General features: G+C 42.1%; 2 protein-coding genes across 4 annotated transcripts in view; one reads left to right on the top strand and one right to left on the bottom strand.

The window, feature by feature from the left end:
- Positions 1 to 4663: 4663 nt before the first annotated feature.
- On the top strand, positions 4664 to 17271 carry bmerb1 (bMERB domain containing 1). The gene is made up of 6 exons (XM_079672505.1): positions 4664 to 4961; positions 8763 to 8883; positions 12054 to 12127; positions 13453 to 13567; positions 14988 to 15070; positions 15152 to 17271. Exons 1-6 carry the CDS (start codon positions 4874 to 4876, stop codon positions 15268 to 15270), a joined length of 600 nt encoding a protein of 199 aa, XP_079528631.1. The 5' UTR covers positions 4664 to 4873; the 3' UTR covers positions 15271 to 17271.
- marf1 (meiosis regulator and mRNA stability factor 1) overlaps positions 16946 to 19858 on the bottom strand; it is a 22119-nt gene continuing 19206 nt past the window's right edge. For all 3 annotated transcript variants that reach the window (XM_079672483.1, XM_079672484.1, XM_079672485.1), the window contains one exon: positions 16946 to 19584. In XM_079672483.1, the coding sequence (XP_079528609.1) occupies positions 19439 to 19584 (146 nt within the window). In that variant the 3' untranslated portion in view covers positions 16946 to 19438. The remainder of the gene's footprint in view (positions 19585 to 19858) is intronic.

The following is a 19858-nucleotide window of genomic DNA, read 5'->3' as shown; positions in this document are numbered from 1 at the left end:
TGTCTTATCATTTGTTTTTCAGCCACAGCAACACAAAAAAATAGTTATTAACCTTGGTTGAACGTTGAATCTTTTATATTTAGATTTTTTTGTTCTTATGCACACAATTCAATTTGATATATTGTGCACCTCTGACATTTTCTCTTCAGAGGTGCATCCTTGGTGTGTTTATACAGAAATATGACTCATTCTTCCATACAACTCACACTTTAGACGCATCTGCTCTGCATCCACACATCCTTTGAGACAGCCTCCCTGCTGATGTAAGTTTTCCCTGCAGTCCACTCTGTTTGATCGCCCCCTGCTTATGAGACAAACATGATGCTCCAGGCACCCATTACTAAAGTTGTTTCTTAATATGGTACAGCCTACTGCAGGGCTATTCAACTACACATTCAGTTGCGCCAGATTTTATAACGACAAAATTCAGCTGGGCCAGATATTCAGCGGCCTGTAAAAAGCGGGTAGTGACACATTTGAAACCAACACATATTACTGCGATGAAAAACATGCAACTTTTATTCATTGTTCATCTAACAAAGGTACGTCAAAAAGTGCATAAAAACACAACAAATTAGCATTAATTTAACAGAATCTGAAAAAAAGTGCACAGTTGTAGCATTACATTTGTTTGCTTTAGAAGTCAAATATTCAGGTTATTTTTTTGAACCAGGCACATCACAAAGTGCATTTAATGAATACAATAATAGCAGTCTTAATAAATGTCCTCACATACAAAAAAAACAGCTAAAGAGCTCCAATGCAACACAAAGAGGTAGTACTGTAGTAATACTATTTTTTCACTTTTCAAGTAATAAAAAAAAAATCATACGTTTTGGTCACATTTGACCCAGACACATTCAAAGTGCATTTAAATGAATACAGAAAGAACTGTCAAACCCTTCAGTGCCAGTAGCGTGGCGTGGGGAAAAAATTAGGGGAAGCCAATAATACGTCCTTTCTTTTGGGGTGGGGGGGGTGTGGTGGTCAATGTAATAACGTAACCAGATGAGTGATTACAGCGCCCGGTATCATTTTACACACATTTGTATCATACAGATGCAGGATTTACACACGCCTGTTATCTGACCGACAGGTCCGCACGCACTCTCCAGCCGAAACTCTAATAAGCATTCATTCACAAACTAAATCAGGAGACCTTTAACGTTTTACGTCCGGTTCGCTCCTTTGTTCCTCGCTGTACACAGCTCCAGTTTGGGCATTGGCCTGTCATCAGATTGTATTTGTTGTTGCTGCTGCAGCGGAAGTTTAGTACAATTATTTTTGATTAAATACTCCAAATCTCCACCCTCCATAATTGCACTTGCTTCAGTTGCTTGCTACTTTCTAACGGTGGTGAGAGTGGTGCAGTGACGCTATCTATCTTCTATTGATTAGATTTATGATTCGAAAACTATAAAAGTAGGGTAGACACGTGGATATTATCCGACTGAACAAAACGTGCATTTACCTAACAGGTTCGTACGGAGCCCTGGAGGGTTCATAGAGAGAAAAATAAATAAAACGTGGCCACGTTTTACTAAAGCGTGCGCACGAGTTACTAAAGCGTGCGCACGAGTTACTAAAGCGTGCGCACGATTTAATAACTAAAGCGTGCGCACGATTTAATAAAGCGTGCGCACGAGTTAATAAAGCTTGGCCTTGTTTTATTTATATTGAGGGATTCCTGTCCGTGACTCACAGTATCTGCTGCCCACAGCTGTTTTATAGAAGGAAAACCTCCTTCACTTTATGAAATCTCTGCGGCACCAGTGGCCTGTGCTACGAAGCAGGATTCGCTATTTACACTATTCATTCATGAAGTATGACACTGCGCTGTCAGCACGCGTCTCCATGTTTGTGATTGGTCAAATGTTGCTAACCCCGTCCCTTTCACGTGAACGCGCTCTCAGCCGGTCAGAGAAACCCTGGTTGATTTACTGAGTTGATAACCAGCTTCGCAGGACCGCTTATCGACATTGCGTTTGTTAGGGCTAGTTAAGCCGGGTAAATCGAACATATCCAGGGTCTGTTGAACTGGCTCCGTAGTACAGGGCTCTGGAGGCAGTAACGTGTAACTCAGCAGAATCTGAGAAGAGCAGCACCAGCTGCAAAGAGCTGTGCCTTTTACTGTTTACTTCACTGTGTTTCCCTTCATTAGAACCGCTTAATAGAGATCGAGGCTGCTACGTTTAACCACACACACCTATACACACATCGAACTACCAGAGTATTCCGCCTCGTTTTATGAAGGAGATGTCCTGTCACCGGGGCGCATGGTGTGTGTGTGTGTGTGTGTGTGTGTGTGTGTGTGTGTGTGTGTGTGTGTGTGTGTGTGTGTGTGTGTGTGCACGCTCAGCTCCGCTCTGTGTGCGTGCTCGGTGTGTTTGTGTGTGTCCGACACCACCGGCATTTGTTTTCAAATGACCACGAACAGTAATTTACACAAATCTGGTTCTCCATAGTTATATGTGTATTCCCAAGTGAAAGAAATTCGTTTAATCTTAATCTCGATGTGATAGTCCTGCCGGAGTACACCGGAACGAACGATACTATCATAAACAAATGCAGCCCCCCACCCAAACGCCCCTCACACAAACACACACACACACGTGTGCGCGCACACACACAAAACGAGGCCACGCTTTATTAAATCGTGCGCACGCTTTAGTTATTAAATCGTGCGCACGCTTTAGTAACTCGTGCGCACGCTTTAGTAACTCGTGGCCACGCTTTAGTAACTCGTGCGCACGCTTTAGTAACTCGTGCGCACGCTTTAGTAAAACGTGGCCACGTTTTATTTATTTTTCTCTCTATGAACCCTCCAGGGCTCCGTAGGTTCGTTTTCCACTGACCTTTTTTCGAGCTATTTTCCAAAACCCTGTGGAGAAATCCCATTGCTATTTTGTCGAGGGAAACCGAGTGCAGCTTACTTCCGCTTTTTGGGACGCGTCACTGCACCACTAAATTGATGCGATTTGATTGGATTGTCAAGGCAAGGGAAGCCAGCCGCCTCTGGCTTCCCTTGGCATGGCCCTGACCAATCACAGGTTGGCAGGGGCATGACGTGAGCCTCATCTGATTGGTCAATCCCTCCATTTTTTTTCACCAAGGGAAGCACATTTCGGCTGGCCTCCTCTCGCAACAGAGAGTGCAATCTACTGTTTCACTATAACATCTAGAGGGGCGCTGTTTCACTCTTTGTAAAATACTCAATGAGAATGGGGGAGAGACGGGCCGGCAGCAACACACAACAAAGAATTTCCGAAACTAAACGAAGTGTTTTTATTTATTTATTAAAATTATAACTACAATCCGAAAAAACAGGGGAAGCCTGGCTTCCATTGGCCTCCAGGAGAAAACGCCACTGTTCAGTGCACAAACCCATAACAAGGGATACGGGTAACTATATGAATGAATACTACAGTACACGTCTACTATAGTAAATAGGTGCTTACTATCACCTCATTTGTGATTTGTCATCGCTGACTTTCTCAATGGGAGAAGGGACATTTTTAGTTTTGAACAAGAGCAGTGATTTTTGGCTCATAGGATGTCAATGCAATCCTAAGACATTGGTGAAGAGTGCTGTCAGTCAGGGAGCAGCGAGTGCTACTTTTGATTGAGTTCATGTGTGAAAAGCTTGATTCACATGTGTATGTTGATCCAAACATACTGAGCACAAAGATCGCTACTTTCTGAACGTTAGGGAACTGCTGTTTTTTGACATCACTCCAAAACTTCGCTGGCCCGTTAGTGCGCTGCATGTCAATAAGTTCCAGTGTATATTTCCCCTTGTCGATGCAGGGGAGGGGACCACTTCCTTTGCTCTGGTTGATACGTCCCCCTCTATTGCAACAGTGAAGGGGTCTCTGGCAAAGCCCATCATCACCTCTGTGGGGCAGAGCAAGTCCATCCAATCGACCGGCAAAGTTCTCTTTCAACCTCGCAATGAAATCTGTCATCACATCCGTGATTTGTGCCGGAAATGTGATGTGTTTGGGGAGCGTCGGAAAATGCAGCATCCGACCCGTGCTCAAGTCGGTCGCGAAAAGGTCCAGCTTGACTTGGATCTGCTCCACAAGATCAATGACCGTTTTGTCTCTGTTTACGCTTCAGAGTTGAGAGAGACATGTTTTAGAGTTGCTATCATAGGACTACCGTTACTAACACCACTAGATGCACTTTCAAAAAACGTGCTGCGTTGTGGTTTGGTGGTTTCTATGCAACGCGGAGTGTTGCGTTCATGGTCTGTACTAGTGTAGGAATTTGGTTACGGGAGGCTGGGCCACTCGGGAGTTGGTTCTGGGCCGCATCTGGCCCGCGGGCCGCCAGTTGAATAGGCCTGGCCTACTGTATATTCCACTTCTCGATTATGCCAACCGGGCCCCCTCATGTGGAAACATCTGGCACTTATCCTTTGGCAGTTATTCCAACATGCCAGATAACAAGCAGATGTACACTAGAGGCAAAAGGCTTAAAGAGCGTACACCATTTAAGCTATTTTCCTGCTTTTTAATACATAGTTGGCTTGCTACAAAACAACTTATTGAACAGGCTGATAATAAAAACTCCAGTGCACTATCATTTTCTTTTTAACGTCATCTCGGTGTCAGTGGGTGTCTCCTTGTCTTCACCTCCCTGCTCGCACTGCGCATGCGCTCTACATCCTCCTCTCCATCCACACCACACGTCAAAGGGATTTGAAAGCTTGAATAAAGATGCTCAACGTCTCAGGTCGCTGGAGCCTTGTCACCGGGTGAAACTCAGTTATCTGTAGGGACGTGCGCACACACAGAAGCAGCGTAGGTTTTTCTTAAGCTGAAAGTCTCGTGCATCCTGGTTTCGGCGCGAGGACATTCCACCGACCGACATGGAACTGAAGAAATCTATTTCGGACACCGAGCGCGCGCTCAGGAGCTACGGCGCCGTGTCGGAAACGGCATGGACAACAGACAAAGGTGAGCGTCGTGCACAAATAAAATAATATGTTGATGTAGCACCCAGAAGTGAGAAATAGCTGCTCCGTTTTGCAGCATTGTGTTTCACGTTAGCGTTGAAAGGGTTAAGTGACTCAAAAAGGTTTGGGATGTATCGATATCGCCGACTCGGTGCTAGAGGGCCTATTCATTCCCACACATGCATGGTACTGTGTGATCTGTGAATGAATTTGAGGCAAGAAGCACATCACAAATACAGCAAGCCCGGCACATTTTGAAACTTGTGCTTATTTCAGTCATTCTGATGCAGAAACATGAAGGAAATCTGCTTTGAGTTCTGCTCCTCTGCTTTGATCAATAGGATATACTGGATTTCACATTTATAAACATGGGTGTATGGCCAATAAGTTATGAGTTTGAAGAGAGAGTTTTTCTCCTCTTTTAAGTTTGTATTTTCAAATTCAGTTGGGGCAAAAATAAGCATTACTGCATGATAATACCAGTTTCTGCTGGCACAATATAACAGGACCACTGTCCACAGCCTGAATAATGACAATAATACTGACTTAACACCTCAAACACTATGAACCTTTCTCGGTTTATTCACAATTTATCTATTTGTATTTTTCTTATAGGCTACACATCATAGGATAACATTGAGACGTTACAAACAAGCAGACCTTATCATGTATGCATCCTAACAAATATAAGAACATCAATCTCATAAGAGAGTAAAAAAGCCCAAGAAAAACAACAATGACAATACCAACCATTAAAGTACTTTGTAAAACCCAAGTCAAATGAAGTTATATATATATATATATATGTTTAACCTTTTTTAGTTTTGGAAATGAATTAGGTGTTTCTATTTTATTTAACTATTTTGTGATTTTCCAATATTTTCTTTTTGGATTACGGTTTGTATCCAAGAGCCACATCTGAAGTGTTTTCAACCCACTGTCTAAAATGCAAAGATATGAAACTATGAAAAGCAGCAAATCCTCTCTTTTGGAAAGCTAGAATCAGACCATAATGTGTGACCATAAAGCTCAGCAAACACAGTTCTGAAATAAACACAGCTGTATCAGATCAGACTATTCTCCCCTATTATCGAATCCCAGGTGATGACGGGGCGCCGCTGAGTGACGCATGTGTTGACAGAAGCAACACAGTGATAGCGTCCGTAAAGACACCTCCTGGATGGTTCCTCTGACGAAGTGACGATTATTCCTCACAGGAGAGCGGGGTGTGAAGAAACTTCTACATTAAGTCAGAGAAGGAGGGGGGGGGGGTGGGGGGGGGGGGAAGCAGTGGATATCTTTAGACATACATCCTGTCATTGCTCCTCTCTCTTTCTGAAATCAAGACAGGTTGATCTCTCTAAAATACTGCCTGTTTTTTTCTCCAAGTGGGGGTGTGGTCGTGCATAAGCAGTGTATACAGTGTGACTGCAGAATGTTTCAGGGACGTCTGCATTGGATGTCACACAGATGCTGACGTTTCCCTGCTGTCAAACCCCATATGGCCACTGCACTGTGCACAATGCAGGCTCTCTAGGTTGTTTCATTCTCATTAAATCCTAATCCTGATGTAAAGTGTTGATCCAGAAACAAGGCTTATTCATTAACAGGAGTCTGATTCACATCTGCGGCCAATGTGCAAAGCAGGGAGTGTTTGTGCAACATGGGACTAGGGATAACATGACACGTCCCTGGTGGAAAAAGCTGCTTTTAATTAGGACGTATCGAAGCTGTGTGTTTCTCGTTATGTCTTTTATGCTGAGTGAGCAGGCCGCTCAGATGAGAGGAAGCTGTTAAGACATTATTGATCTGGCTCTTTGCCACCAGTCCAGACTTAATGCAGCTCGGTCTCATTGATGGAAAGCACGTGGCTGGAGTGTGCAGAGACAAACAAGACACAGAGGGAACAGAAAGAAACACTTCAAACCTCAGCTCCTGCTGTGTTCTGGAGCGTGCTGCTGCATTTCCATGATGTAAAGTTTGTTTTTTAGCCTTTTCTCAGCAAACACTTTGGGTGATGATTCAACTTCAGCGAGGCACAAACAAACCAGAGCCCCCCTGTGCAGACTTCTGTCTGCGGCGGTGAGTCAGCTCTGTCCTCAGAGAGCATCCATGAAAAGCCCCACAGACGCAGACTACAGCTACTGTCGCTGCAAGATCACAAGCTGCTCCCCTCCTCTAATGCCACAGTGTGGATACATGTCATGCATCACATTTAAAAGCTTGGACTCTTGGATATTGTAATGGCCAACATTTAGTAGATTAAACAAGAATATAATCAATCAGTAAGGAAAGTAATTGCTACCTGCAGCCCTAATGTTTTTCAGGACCCTGACTGCAGGTATCACTTCCAGTCTCACTTGAATGCATTCATATGACATGTTCATTTTCTTCACAAAAGTGGAAGACAAATGACAACTATGACGGCTGCTATACATGTGTTATACTGAGCTATAGCAGAAATACTTTGTTAAAAGGGGTACTCAAGAGATAAAGTGTTACTTCTCCATAAACGGGGGATTGTAAGAAACAGGAATATAAACTTCTATTATGTTTCACACCCCTGGATCCTTCAATACCCATAATGCAGTCTGGCTTAATTAGACCCTCAATGCCTTGTAGACTACATGGCAAACTGTGTAACAATGGCAGGGGGTTTCTTTTAATAAAGAGGTTAATATTTGGATATATTCTTAGTTCCAGATCCTAGATACTGTTGATGGTATTTGGTAAGGTTTGTTGGAAGAGCCTGTGCAGTGGTCAGTGCATCGATCAGTGCAATAAGGGTTTGGTCAGTGTTGTCGGTGGCAGGAATGGAGAATGTCAGGTCGATGGTCCATGTCAGGGAGGAGTTAGCCAATCAGTGAGGAGCCACAGCTGGTCATTGATCCATGTTAGTATCATGTTAGTTAGTTTTTCTTTTTTCCCTTCTTTAACAACCACAAGTGCCTTCATTACATGCGTACAGGGATAGTTTGAAATGTATTCTAGTTTGGTTCGGAAGAGGTACTTTTCAGTATGCTCGTACATTTGGAGATCCGACAGGACTATTGTAGACGAGGGGCAGCAGCCAAATATATTTTAGCCACCTAAAACAAATCAATATCAATCAAAGTGTATGCTCTATTTGGATTATTTGACCGCTTTACCTCCCGAATAGACATCCATTTCTTGAACTGAAGCTGTTATATCCATCTTCCCAAAGCCACCAGACTCCATTGACACAATCAGTTATTCGATGTTGTTGGTCTACTGCTGCATCACAACACCAAAGTCACACAATTATACAAACTAACTAACCTATAAAGGCAGCGGTAAACCAAAAAAGTACAGTATTGATCAATGCAGTCAAGAAGAGACAGATAAGTCTGATTTACATCTTGTTTGATACTTTCCTTTTATGTTACACACACATTTTCTCCTCATCAGTGATTGCTGCCTTTTTGAATAGAAAACAGTCTTTTGTGCTCGAGGCACTGCAGTGACTAACATGCAAATCACCTCTCTCAATTACACATGCTGCTTTCTCTCTAAATATCATGTTCTTGGCAGATGAGTCACGGGATATGAGGTGAGAAATGAGTCTGCCAAGTAGCTGACACTGCGAGAAAGTTTTCAACGGATTAAAAAAAGTTGAATTTGACGAATAATATCAAAGAAAATAGGAAGATAGGTATGATTATCTCTCTCCTGCCTTTAAAGCATCCTTTGTATTCCTCCTTATCATTTCTTTACAAATGTGTACTCATTCCTCCTAATTTTTGTACTAATTAGTTTTTTCTTACCTCCCTCCCCCCCCCAGGTCATTCAGATGTGTCCATGGCGGAGAGCACCATGGCTCCAGAGGAGATCGAGGTGGAGATGGCTCGGATCCAGCGCCTGCGAGAGGTCCTGGTGCGCCGGGAGTCAGAGCTGCGCTTCATGTGAGTTGCTGAACCGTCAATTTCTGCGTGTTTTTCACACCAAACGTGTGACAAAGATAGAATCTATAAGGTGTCATAACAACTCCTCCTCGAGTGGATAATGAGGTTGACATGGCGAACGATTGAAGTCTGCTGTTTAAGAGACGATACAGAGGGAGGCCATTGATTATGCAGAGGACTGGACATGCCAATAGCAGCCGAGTGAGTCACCATGATGAGCTCGTTGGCTTCTCATCAGCCTCAAGGATTATGGATCAGTGTTTGGGAATACACTCTGTATTTCTTCCTCTGTATCCGTCACCGTATTTATCATAGTGAAGTGTGTCTGTGCTTTTTGTGAAGCATGGCGAGATAAATATGAGGAATATAGTTGATATGTTGATGAGACTAATATTGAGTGTAATACTGAGCAGTAGAATTTCTAGTTCAGAAAAGGTTTTTTATTCTCCATCTATAACCAAAGCCAACTGAGCAGACAAACAAAATGAATATGCAGAAAATACTGGAAACGTCCTGTCTTCCATTGCTTGTGTGCTGTTGGTTATTTTAAAACAGGCAGCAGAAAATCCCAAATCCATCAAATTCAAAATGAAAAACAATCACACATCCTAAATTATTCAGTTTACGTCTGTGTAAGACAAGGAATAGCAGCAATTTCTGACATTAAACCATTGAATATTTGTCATTTTTGCTGTAAAATGACTTCATAATAAGTCATTAAAGATTTCTGCGAAGTTTCTCTATTTCATTTTGAAGACTATAGGATCACAATATGTATTGATAGGAGATACAATGTTCCAAACATTCAATTTCAGCGTAGCTTAAGAGCTGTTTCACTGTGCAATTGTGTTACTGAGCTGAACATATTTAATGTTTTGTAACATATTTAGCAAATGTTGTTATTTTGTGGAGGACAAATGTATTTTTTCCTTTCAAAACCCAATTTAAATGAACACAGAAAATATTGCGTTACAATAAAGAAAGCGGCTCTACTTCTGCCCCTAAAACTGAATTAAGAGAAATAGATGGTAGTTGTTTTGTCATCTTGAAACTGTATCACATGACTCATCGAGCAGGACAGTGGGTCGTTGCACCCTAACAACACGGCGTGATGGTCGAGGTGTCCAACATCAGAGAGCTCTCTCAGTTTTAGAAGCAAATGTACGCCTCCACTCGAAAGGCTTCATTAGGCCGCCACGCTGCTTACTGCTTACGTCTTTGTTGTCAGGCTCAGTGTGACTCAAGAAGTGCACACACACACGCACGCGCACACACACACGCACATACACACACACACACACACACACACACACACACACACACACACACACGCACACGCACACGCACACACACACACACACACACACACACACACACACACACACACACCAAACACACACACACACACACACACACACACACACACAAACACACACACGCATACATACACGCACACACACAAACACACACACAGAGTAGCAGATGGAGTGTCAGAGTGCAGAAGCTGCTGGAATCCACAGATAGCGCTGAGAGACTGAAACAGAAAAACAGAGAGAGGAGGAGAAAGAAACTGAAGGGAGGGGTCAAAAGGGAAGAGAGGAAGAGGAGGGAAGTGTAAAACGGAGCAACAGGGAGGAGGAGGAGGAGGATGAGTCATCGGCCTGATCTATCGCAGGCAGAATGAAATCTGTGGTAGCTGTCACAGCTCCGCAGAGAGAGAGAGAACGGCAGGGATTTAGGGAGGAAGAGGGGGAAACATGGAGCCCCCTGAGGGTGAGACATCAGGGCTGCAGGGGGCTCAGGGAATGGGGGGGGGGGGGGGGGGCTTTGATTGATGTTGCATGTTCTTCATCCGCACACACTCTGAGGCACCAGCCTGTGATGTCTTAATGACAGGGACAGGAGGGGATTCTACAGCACAGCAGCAGGGATCAGCAGCGCTGAAATGATTTCTACACTAATCAATTATTCAATCAACAGGACAGTCCATTAATTCAAGCGTCACTGATTTATTAAGAAAACACACAAAACAGTCCATTTATGGCGTGTACAATAGAGGATTTCAAGGTTTGTATCAATTGTTCACCCAAGGCTATATCATATCTCTATTGATCTGTGTTTCAAAGAAGCATTGCTATTTCAAAGTTTCAAAAGCTTTATTGTTGTATACACTGTAGCCAAAGTATAGTTTGGGCAAGTCCCACGGTCCTTCAACAATGCAACATATATATATACATTTACATATTATACGTAAGACATAAAACATAAAAACAAAATACAAGATGAAGAAGATAAATAAAATAGGGAATGTTGCAAAAGACCAATGTGCAAGTAAATGCAGTCAACTATATACTATAAGTTATGAAGTCACAGGCATCTAACAGTCATTTGTTTAATACGTTTCAAATTGGAATGTTTTGGACATTTTCTTTGAAAAGAAGATTAAGATTTCTGAATGTGTCGTTTAAAAAAGAGGCATTCTACTATAATACACTCCCTCTTTATACATCTGTTTTATCCTAAAGGTGTAGAACATGGCTCGTACAGAATAGGATCCAACCAAGAAGTGAGATCTTTTACATCAAACAACATCCTATAATAGGGTTAAAGTGCTGCACCTCTTTTCACCCTCTGTCTGAAACCAGAGCCCAGTCTGCTCTGATTGGTTAGCTGTCCGGCTCTGTTGTGATTGGTCAACTGCTTACAGATCTCCTGCCACTTAACCAATCACGTACAATGTGTTGGAGTGCTAGCCAATAAAAGTGTAACATAGTGATGTCACTAGGTTACGGAAGTAAACAAAGGAGAACCAAAACTCTAAAACACACTACAGGAAAGGGCAAACCTTGTATAATCAAAATCAAGTCAAAGTCAACTTTATTGTCAATCTTTCAGTTAGTGTGTACAGACAGAGATCGAAATACCGTTTCTAACAATCCCGAATACAGTAATGTATATAGAGCCTCATATTTGAGTTTTACAAAATAAATGTTGTGCTTTTTGCAATTAACAGAATTGTTCACATTGAAACACATTGAGTGCATAGAAACGTCCCGCAGATTGTTCAGTTGAAGTCTGTTTTTGTTCCAGGGTTCAGGAAGCAGCTATAATAAAATCATCTTTCATGTGATGTAAGCCAGATATTCACTGTTTTCTCTCTCTCTTCCTAGGATGGATGACATTCAGCTCTGCAAAGACATCATGAGTTTAAAGCAGGAGCTGAGACAGATTGTCACAGCACCAGGTACACTTCAAACACACATATATTTATATATTTCCTGCAGGCAGCAGCATATAAGAAAATAAACCTCTCAGAATCGATCTTCTGTGTGGAAAACTCTCCACGCTCCCTGTTTGGACTCGAAAATAGAGTTTTTGGCATTCAGTGCTTCTGTTTGCAGCTTGCCAGCATCCCATAACCTCAGCAGGCGGCATGGTTGATGTATCGGGAGAGTCATGGAGCTAAACTACGGAGGATTGATAGTGAGTCTCAGGGACGAGCTGGAAACACGAGGCAGAGATTATCATACTCATGCATCTTCACTGTGAAGGCAATATGAGCTGAGGGAGGCGTTCCAGGTGTCCACAATGTTTCTGTGGTGTGTTTGTGGCGCAGAGTACATCATCAAATATTGGTTTACCTCCATAGTGAGTCCCAGTGTTATCTGTACCTGAAATGCAGCGAGAATGTGATGTCAGATGAGTGTATGAGCAACAAAATTCCAGAGGACATGACCTCACTGTCTCAATGGTGTCTGCCCCTTTAATTAGATTGTAATATATTGTAATGTGTTACTATTAATCTGTCCGCCCTCTGTGCATTCTGGATTACCGGTCACACAGAAACTGTCCCTTATTGACATTCTTGTGAGCCACTGGGGCCTCATGTATGCTGTTGCTAGGGGGACAGGCAGCCCATTACTGCACTCACACGGCACAATGAGAGTCACATGAGCCTCCCCTTTCCTCTGACATTGGGATGTATCCACTGTAGCCCCCGCGCCCCTCAGATTGTTCTGCCCCCGGGGGAAAAACGCACCGAGCTGCACTGCTCCACTTTGCTTCCTGACGGGAGAAAGAGCTGATGTTAGCAGTCATTTTTCAAACCCCCTCCTCGCCCATACATACCGGCAGCAGAGTCAGAAAACTTGTGTGTGTGTGTGTGTGTGTATGTGTATGTGTGTTTGTGTTTGTGTTTTCTGTGCTTTGGAGCGTGAAGGTTGGAAAAGTTAGACAAGTCAAAGAGGAAGCTGCGTTCATATTGAAGATCTCTGGCTGTGAAGGCAAAATCATTCACAAAATGACATCTCTTTAGCATTTCCATAATAAAGTCATTGCCTTTATTCTTATCAATTATTAATAGGGGAGAATTAAGGGTCTGCTCGTGACGTGACTCAGCTGACTTTGCTATAAGGTCAGCTTGTTAAGGTCAGTTGCGAGTAACAAAATGTAGCTCTATTAATATTTAATGTGAGGATATTACGGTTTAAATCAGTCTGCTTGTCCCTTCAGTCGTCCATTATTATTGTTTTGTGTTTGAGTGACTTTCATCTTCCCTTACCTCCCCAGAGAAAGAGAGAAATAAGAAGCAGAGGCAGCGGGAAGAAGAGTTGATCCTGAAGATCCATAAGCTGGTGCAGAAGAGGGATTTCCTGGTGGACGACGCAGAGGTGGAGAGATTAAGGTACAGCGCTCCCGCTCCCACACACACACACACACACACACACACACACACACACACACACACACACACACACACACACACACAGCTGAATGAGTGTTTACTGACAGTATCGGGGGGGTGTGTGTGTGTGTGTGTGTGTGTGTGTGTGTGTGTGTGTGTGTGTGTGTGTGTGTGTGTGTGTGTGTGTGTGTGTGTGTGTGTGTGTGTGTGTGTGTGTGTGTGTGTGGGGGGGAGGCTGACTGATGACCATGGCTCTGTATTGTCATCTCTTCCCTTGCCCCCACATAGTGTCACACAGAGATAATGGTTGTGATATCAAATCATGTTACATTTCTGTGCAATTACAAAGGTTAATTTTAAAAGTGGGTCATCAGATTTGCTTCTCTTTTGGGTATTTCAATTATTTAATCATTGTTATTCTCTATGATGTCACCACAGTAAAGTGTATAACATTGTGTTATGTTGTCAAAATCAAAGCAGCGTGAAGCTCTAGCTTGTGCTTCTCTAATATCGTCATTACACTCTAGGCACAACAATTAGACATTTCGACCTGAGCATGGTGCTGAGGGTAAGGGCCAGCAAAATGAACAGTTCATACAGAAAATCCAATAGTTATCAAGATTTTTTATCGAGAATAAATACCTGTTTCTAGAATAGTCATTACAATCTTTGGGATTCATTCCCTGGCGGCCATGGATACCATGTACCAAATATAAAATACTGTTATTGCAAAACAGCTATGCATTAAATAATTATTTCCATTGTTTTGAATTGTTTAGAAACTTTTTTTTTTTTTAACTTTTTCTACGTTTTTGAACAAATGTGTAATTTGGTTCGGAAAAAACAATGGTGTAAATAGTTTTTGAGATTTGTAGATACATTTAACCCAATTAAAATGTTTGTACAAACAAAAGACCAAAAAGAATACATATTTGACAGAGGATTAAAAACTAAACTAAAACAGACACAAACACTTGAACTAGCTGTGTGTGAATAACACGGTAAAAGTTGTAATCTTGTTGTATGGGGAACAAAATACATAAAAATATAATAATACTTTTAATTAATCCATACAAAAATTCCATTTTTTGCATCCTGAGTTGTAATAAATTTTTAAAAAAGGCCTGTAGAGTTATCTTACCTCTGGCTAACAACACATTGGCTCTATTCAAATGTCCCAGTAAGTAATGACAGTCAGCCAGCCTGCACAATACCAGGACCCTGAAACCTAAACAGCCGAATAGACCTTAGCAATCACCAGTTTATAACCTCACACATAAAAGGTTTTCTGAGAAGAAGGCCCAGAAGAGGTACAAACTGCGGGTCAGGTACGTGAAGAGGTCCGGTGACTAACAGTAAAAGCAGCCTGTTCTGTTGCATTGTATTCAAACAGCTGATCATGTGACTGTATGTATCACAGGGAGCAAGAGGAGGACAAGGAGATGGCCGAGTATCTGAGACTGAAGCTGATGCCTCTGGAGAAGAAACTCAAAGCCACACAAAGTGAGTTTACACAAACACACTCAGAGTAGGAGTATTGTTCACTTTTGATCTGATTTATTTGTCCTCTTTCTTTATGGCAAGACGCTGCAAAGCCGAAGAGACAAATCCCAGAGCCACCTCCCAACAAGCCGACCATCACCAAGTCAGGAGTGGCCGTCATCAAGGACTGCTGTGGAGCCACGCAGTGTGCCGTCATGTAACCGCTAAGACCCCGTATCAGAAACACTCACATCGCATCACACGTCATACATCGCTTCCTGTCACTCAGAGAACCTCGTCTAACTGCTTTCGCCTCGCATCTGTTCAGGAAGCAGGTTTGTAATTGGGTCAGGGAAGGGGAATTGTAAATAAAAAAACTGATCAATACACACCTTTAATTAGACCCATCATGAAACGTTCCTTTAAGATGACAATATGGTCTGTGATCATGTGGTCGAGTGGAGCCATTTACAGAACTAAAAGCACAATGACCAAACGTTGAAATATAAATGCTGGGGATCTGTCTGACGGGAGAAAATAAACATCTGTTTTCGTCCCGTCACGATGGACAACGGGGATTTATTCCTCCATCGCAGCCCTTTATCAACCAGTGAACCTTTTCACTTAAGGAAACCCACAAATCGGCTTTTGTACTGGAGCTAAGCAATCATTGTGACTCCATGCAATGGCTCGAACATCAGTTTAATCCTCTGTTATTCTGTAATATCTGATGTGCTTGATTTAAAACTTTGACAGTCAAAAAATATTTGGTAGTCATTGAAGATAAACATTTAAAAACATAGAAAATACTTACGGAAAATGTTCTTCGGTGACAAAAACTCCATTGAAATGTTGCTATAAAATGTGGTCATTACAGGTTCGTTTCCAAACATTTGCATTTCACTCTACAAAGGCCACTTCTTAATGGCAGTACATCTAAACATGACCCATTATTGTAGCGTGGTATCCACTGGTTCACAACTATTATTACTCTGGTTAACCTTATAGGAATCCCTGAGAGGCAAATGAGAACAAATTATTCTGATTATCCATTTTTTAAGTTTGATTTAAGTGCTAAGCTAAATTATTACTGTGATGTCTTTTAATGTCTAATTATGCATTTTTATTGTCTCTAATCTGCCATTAGGAAAAATACAAATGCTTCCCGTCCCGTTTAGAACATGAAATCAGCCTCTTGTGGCCAAAAAGAGTATTGCAACAATACATAAACATTTATTTTTGATTCGGACAACTTGTTCAGAGGGAAAATTAATTTATAAATAACCCTGGATAACGTTTACCCTTCTTTTTACCATAGTCATAAACACTGAAGAAATAACATTTAAGAGTGAGGTGGATCACCATGATCTTCTTTTCATTTTTCTCTGAGATTGAGCAACTATAGAACATCAATTCATCTTTTTTTTTTGATAAACATGGTGGGATATTATATTGAATGATTTTAAATGGTCCACTACACTTGCTCATCCTCAAGTCACCACATCAATATTGACTTTGGTAGCATGTCATCATTCAGTCATTATCCATATTGCTGACAAATCTTTGCATCCTACTAATTTCTTCTTCTGTTTTTCGGATAAAACACCAGGAATTGAATGCAACTCTTGTAAATGCCTACAATAGACGGTGTATGTTTGAGTATATTTAGGACTTCAGTGACTCCTGTCAAGCAAAGTGTTGCCCTTGGTCACCTTACCTTCCTTCTGATGACTTAGCATTCTGTAGTAGTAGTGAATTTATGACGGTCCTAATGTTGAATATTGAACAAATATGCAGAAAATAAGCTGAAACTACCTGTACATACATGTTTAAATAAAGAGCATCTTTCAGGAAACACGCTGGGTGAAATTGATTCTCTTCAAAAAAACACACATCTGATGCTTGTGAAATTTATTAACAGAAATCTTTTTTGGTCCCTTTATAACAACGTTAGACTTTCACAGCGACTTCTGGTGCAGTGAGGCAGTATAATGAGAGAGGGGGGGGGGTGGAGTAAACAAAATAACCACAAGGCAGGAGTTTTAAAGACACTGCTGAATAAAGGAGACATTTTCTTGTAGTGCAACGTGAAAACAGAATACTAAAGTCAAGGTAAGACACAAAAACATTCAGCTCCTCCCAGTCCAATTGCTCATTTCACAGTATTTCATGAAGCAAAACTATGCAAAAGTGCATATTTTCACAGGTACAATAGAGTTCCACTGGTGTGACAAAAAAAGAGGATAGGGAAAGCTAAACAGAAGTTATTAAAATGAGAAAGGTGCCACTGCAGTACTGAGGGAGAGCTAGGGTTTGCTCAAAAGTCATAAAAAGTAATACATCCTTGCTGCTTAATTAAATCTAGACATTTCTCGTTGAGCATTTTCCGCAATAACAATTTGAAATAATTAACTATTCTAATCTGCTTGTTCCGTAATGTAAAGAGGTTTCCAGACAGTCAGTAAAACAATGCAGTTGAGATCCCGACCGGCGCTGATTTAAAAACATTTGTGTTTGACATTTTGGCGAGTCAGCAGGTGGAAATCTCAGATTTAAAAAGGCTTCAAGTCAAAATTAAGTCTGACAAACTAAATGATTAACACTGGCTAAAGAGGTGAACACTGAAACTGGACAGAAACTGATTAAATGGGCTATTCCCCATTTTGTTTAACCTTTCCTCCGAACACAAACAACCTTTAGACTTCAGCGGTCGGGCTTGACTTCACAGCAGCCAACATTTTTGGTGGCAATAGGGCATCCAGCAGTCTTGTAAACAATTGAGGAAAAACTGAGAAACCAACACACATCAGCAAGTAAAAACTTTGTGAGATGCAGGGGCCTGAGGGGAGATAGGCGATGGGGATTCCTTTGGCACCGCGGCAAATACAAGCCATTGTAAAAGCCCGGCAGATTCCAGAGAGCCGCAGAGGGTCCTCTGTGTGCACGTCGTCTCTTCAGGAGGCCGCCCAGAGCCCCCGTGGTGCTCCTCAAAACAGCCCACCGCCTCCCGCTCCAATCTAATATCTCACAACCAATCACCTCGTCGTTAAAAATCAAAAACTCGGGAGTGCTCTCCGCTCCCCTGAACTCTTCCTCAGGCAGTCCACGTCCCCACAGACTTACCAGCAACAAGGTTCTAGAAACCTTGAGCGTTTTGTGGCAGGGGGTGAGACCGACTCTCCGAGACACGGTGGAAATAAAAGTCTGATGTAAAAGAAATTTCATTCGCCTGCTCCTCCCGGGCTTACACCATGCATAAATTCATTTATGCACACCATGCATATTTCACACCACCTACTCCGGTGTAAACCCCAGACAAACTGCAGCTAAAAGAACACAAACTGCTGGCTAAAGTTCTACATCTCAGTTCCTGCCGCCTCAGCACACATCTGGACCCACGGAGTATTAGAGAGCCACTTTCCACCCCCCTTTTAGGTCTTCAGAAAAGGACTTTCAAAGAGCCAAAATCTTTGCAATAAATAAGGTCAAATACGACAAGAATAAAAATTCCTGAGATTTTAAGTCGCAATATCAATCAAAACCTCGCTGTAAACCGTTCAAAAACAGATGGCTTCCGTTAAGGAAAGCCACATTCTGAATAGTTAACACTAATGTCATCAAAATACACCACACTTGGGCAACACTCTCCCACAGACTAATACATACTCTGCATTTATAAAAAGGAACTGAAAATGCTGTCCTGAGGCTACCTAACAAAGACGAGAAGATACCTCAGAGAAGCTACCCTTTTGGAAACTTTACCCAAGAGTACGCTGGTGCTCAGCAGCCATTTTGTTGACATGTCTACAGTTACCTAAAAAGCAAAGAGTCACAACATTTGAAAGGAGTTTAAAAATGAATAAATTAAATGCTCCGTCTTAGGGGATCCAGCAAGGATGTATAAATGAAGGTTTCTTGAGATGCCGCTTGAACCAATAATCTCTTCTGTAATTTTATAAAACTACATTAGTTGGATTTAACATAGAAAACTTAAGTCATTTATCCCTAGGCCTTCTCCCATTATCGCATACTCTGTATGCAGTGGCAACTCATATTTAGACTGTTTTCATTGTAAGCCAGCGAGTTGAAACACCGTGGCGCTGAACTTTAGATCCACACAGAAAATTAGACTTCCCTCGAAATCAACATGTTACAGTAGGTTCATTTGGCAAATAAAAGAACTGCAGAAAGTCTGCAAGAAGAAAGTCACAGCATGACGAACACCCTCAGAATCAAACGGAAGAAAACAAAGATGGCCGATGAGGAGATGTAAGAAGAAAGCAGCCTGTTAAGAGCTAACGCTCCTGGTCTGTGGTGTGTTCAGTGTCGCCGCTCAACTCTTTGATTTAGAGTTACACTGTGTGAACTAGTATTGCTGTGTGTAGAGGATCAGAGGCCTGCCGTGAAGGAGAAGTTGGCAGCGAGTTTGATTCTGCTGCGCGTGGCTCTCCTGCCGGGACTGTCAGTGGACAGGGGGGGCTTCCTGTCTGGTTTGGAGACTGCAGACTCGGCGACAGCAGCAGGTTCCCCGCTCTCTGAAATCACACACAAGTACAGACTGAGCTCACGCCTGATGAGACAGCAGAGGTGCAGCTAAAGTGTGATTCACTCTCCTTTGCATAAGGCTGAAGACTCAATAGCTTTAAGACACATTAAGCCTACAACCGCCAGCTATAAAGTGGAGCAGACACTACCCTATAAAGTGGTGCAGGAATGAGTCCTAAATTGACAAACTAGTTAGCTTTTTCAGCTTCCCTTGTCTTAAAATCAAGTTATATTGAATTTTTTTATAAAGCGTCTGTGCTCAAT

This window comes from Notothenia rossii (assembly GCF_949606895.1).
Source record: "Notothenia rossii genome assembly, chromosome: 1".
Classification (NCBI taxonomy): Eukaryota; Metazoa; Chordata; class Actinopteri; order Perciformes; family Nototheniidae; genus Notothenia; species Notothenia rossii.
Note: the sequence above shows the minus strand (reverse complement) of the source record. Positions and strands in the feature narration are given on the sequence as shown.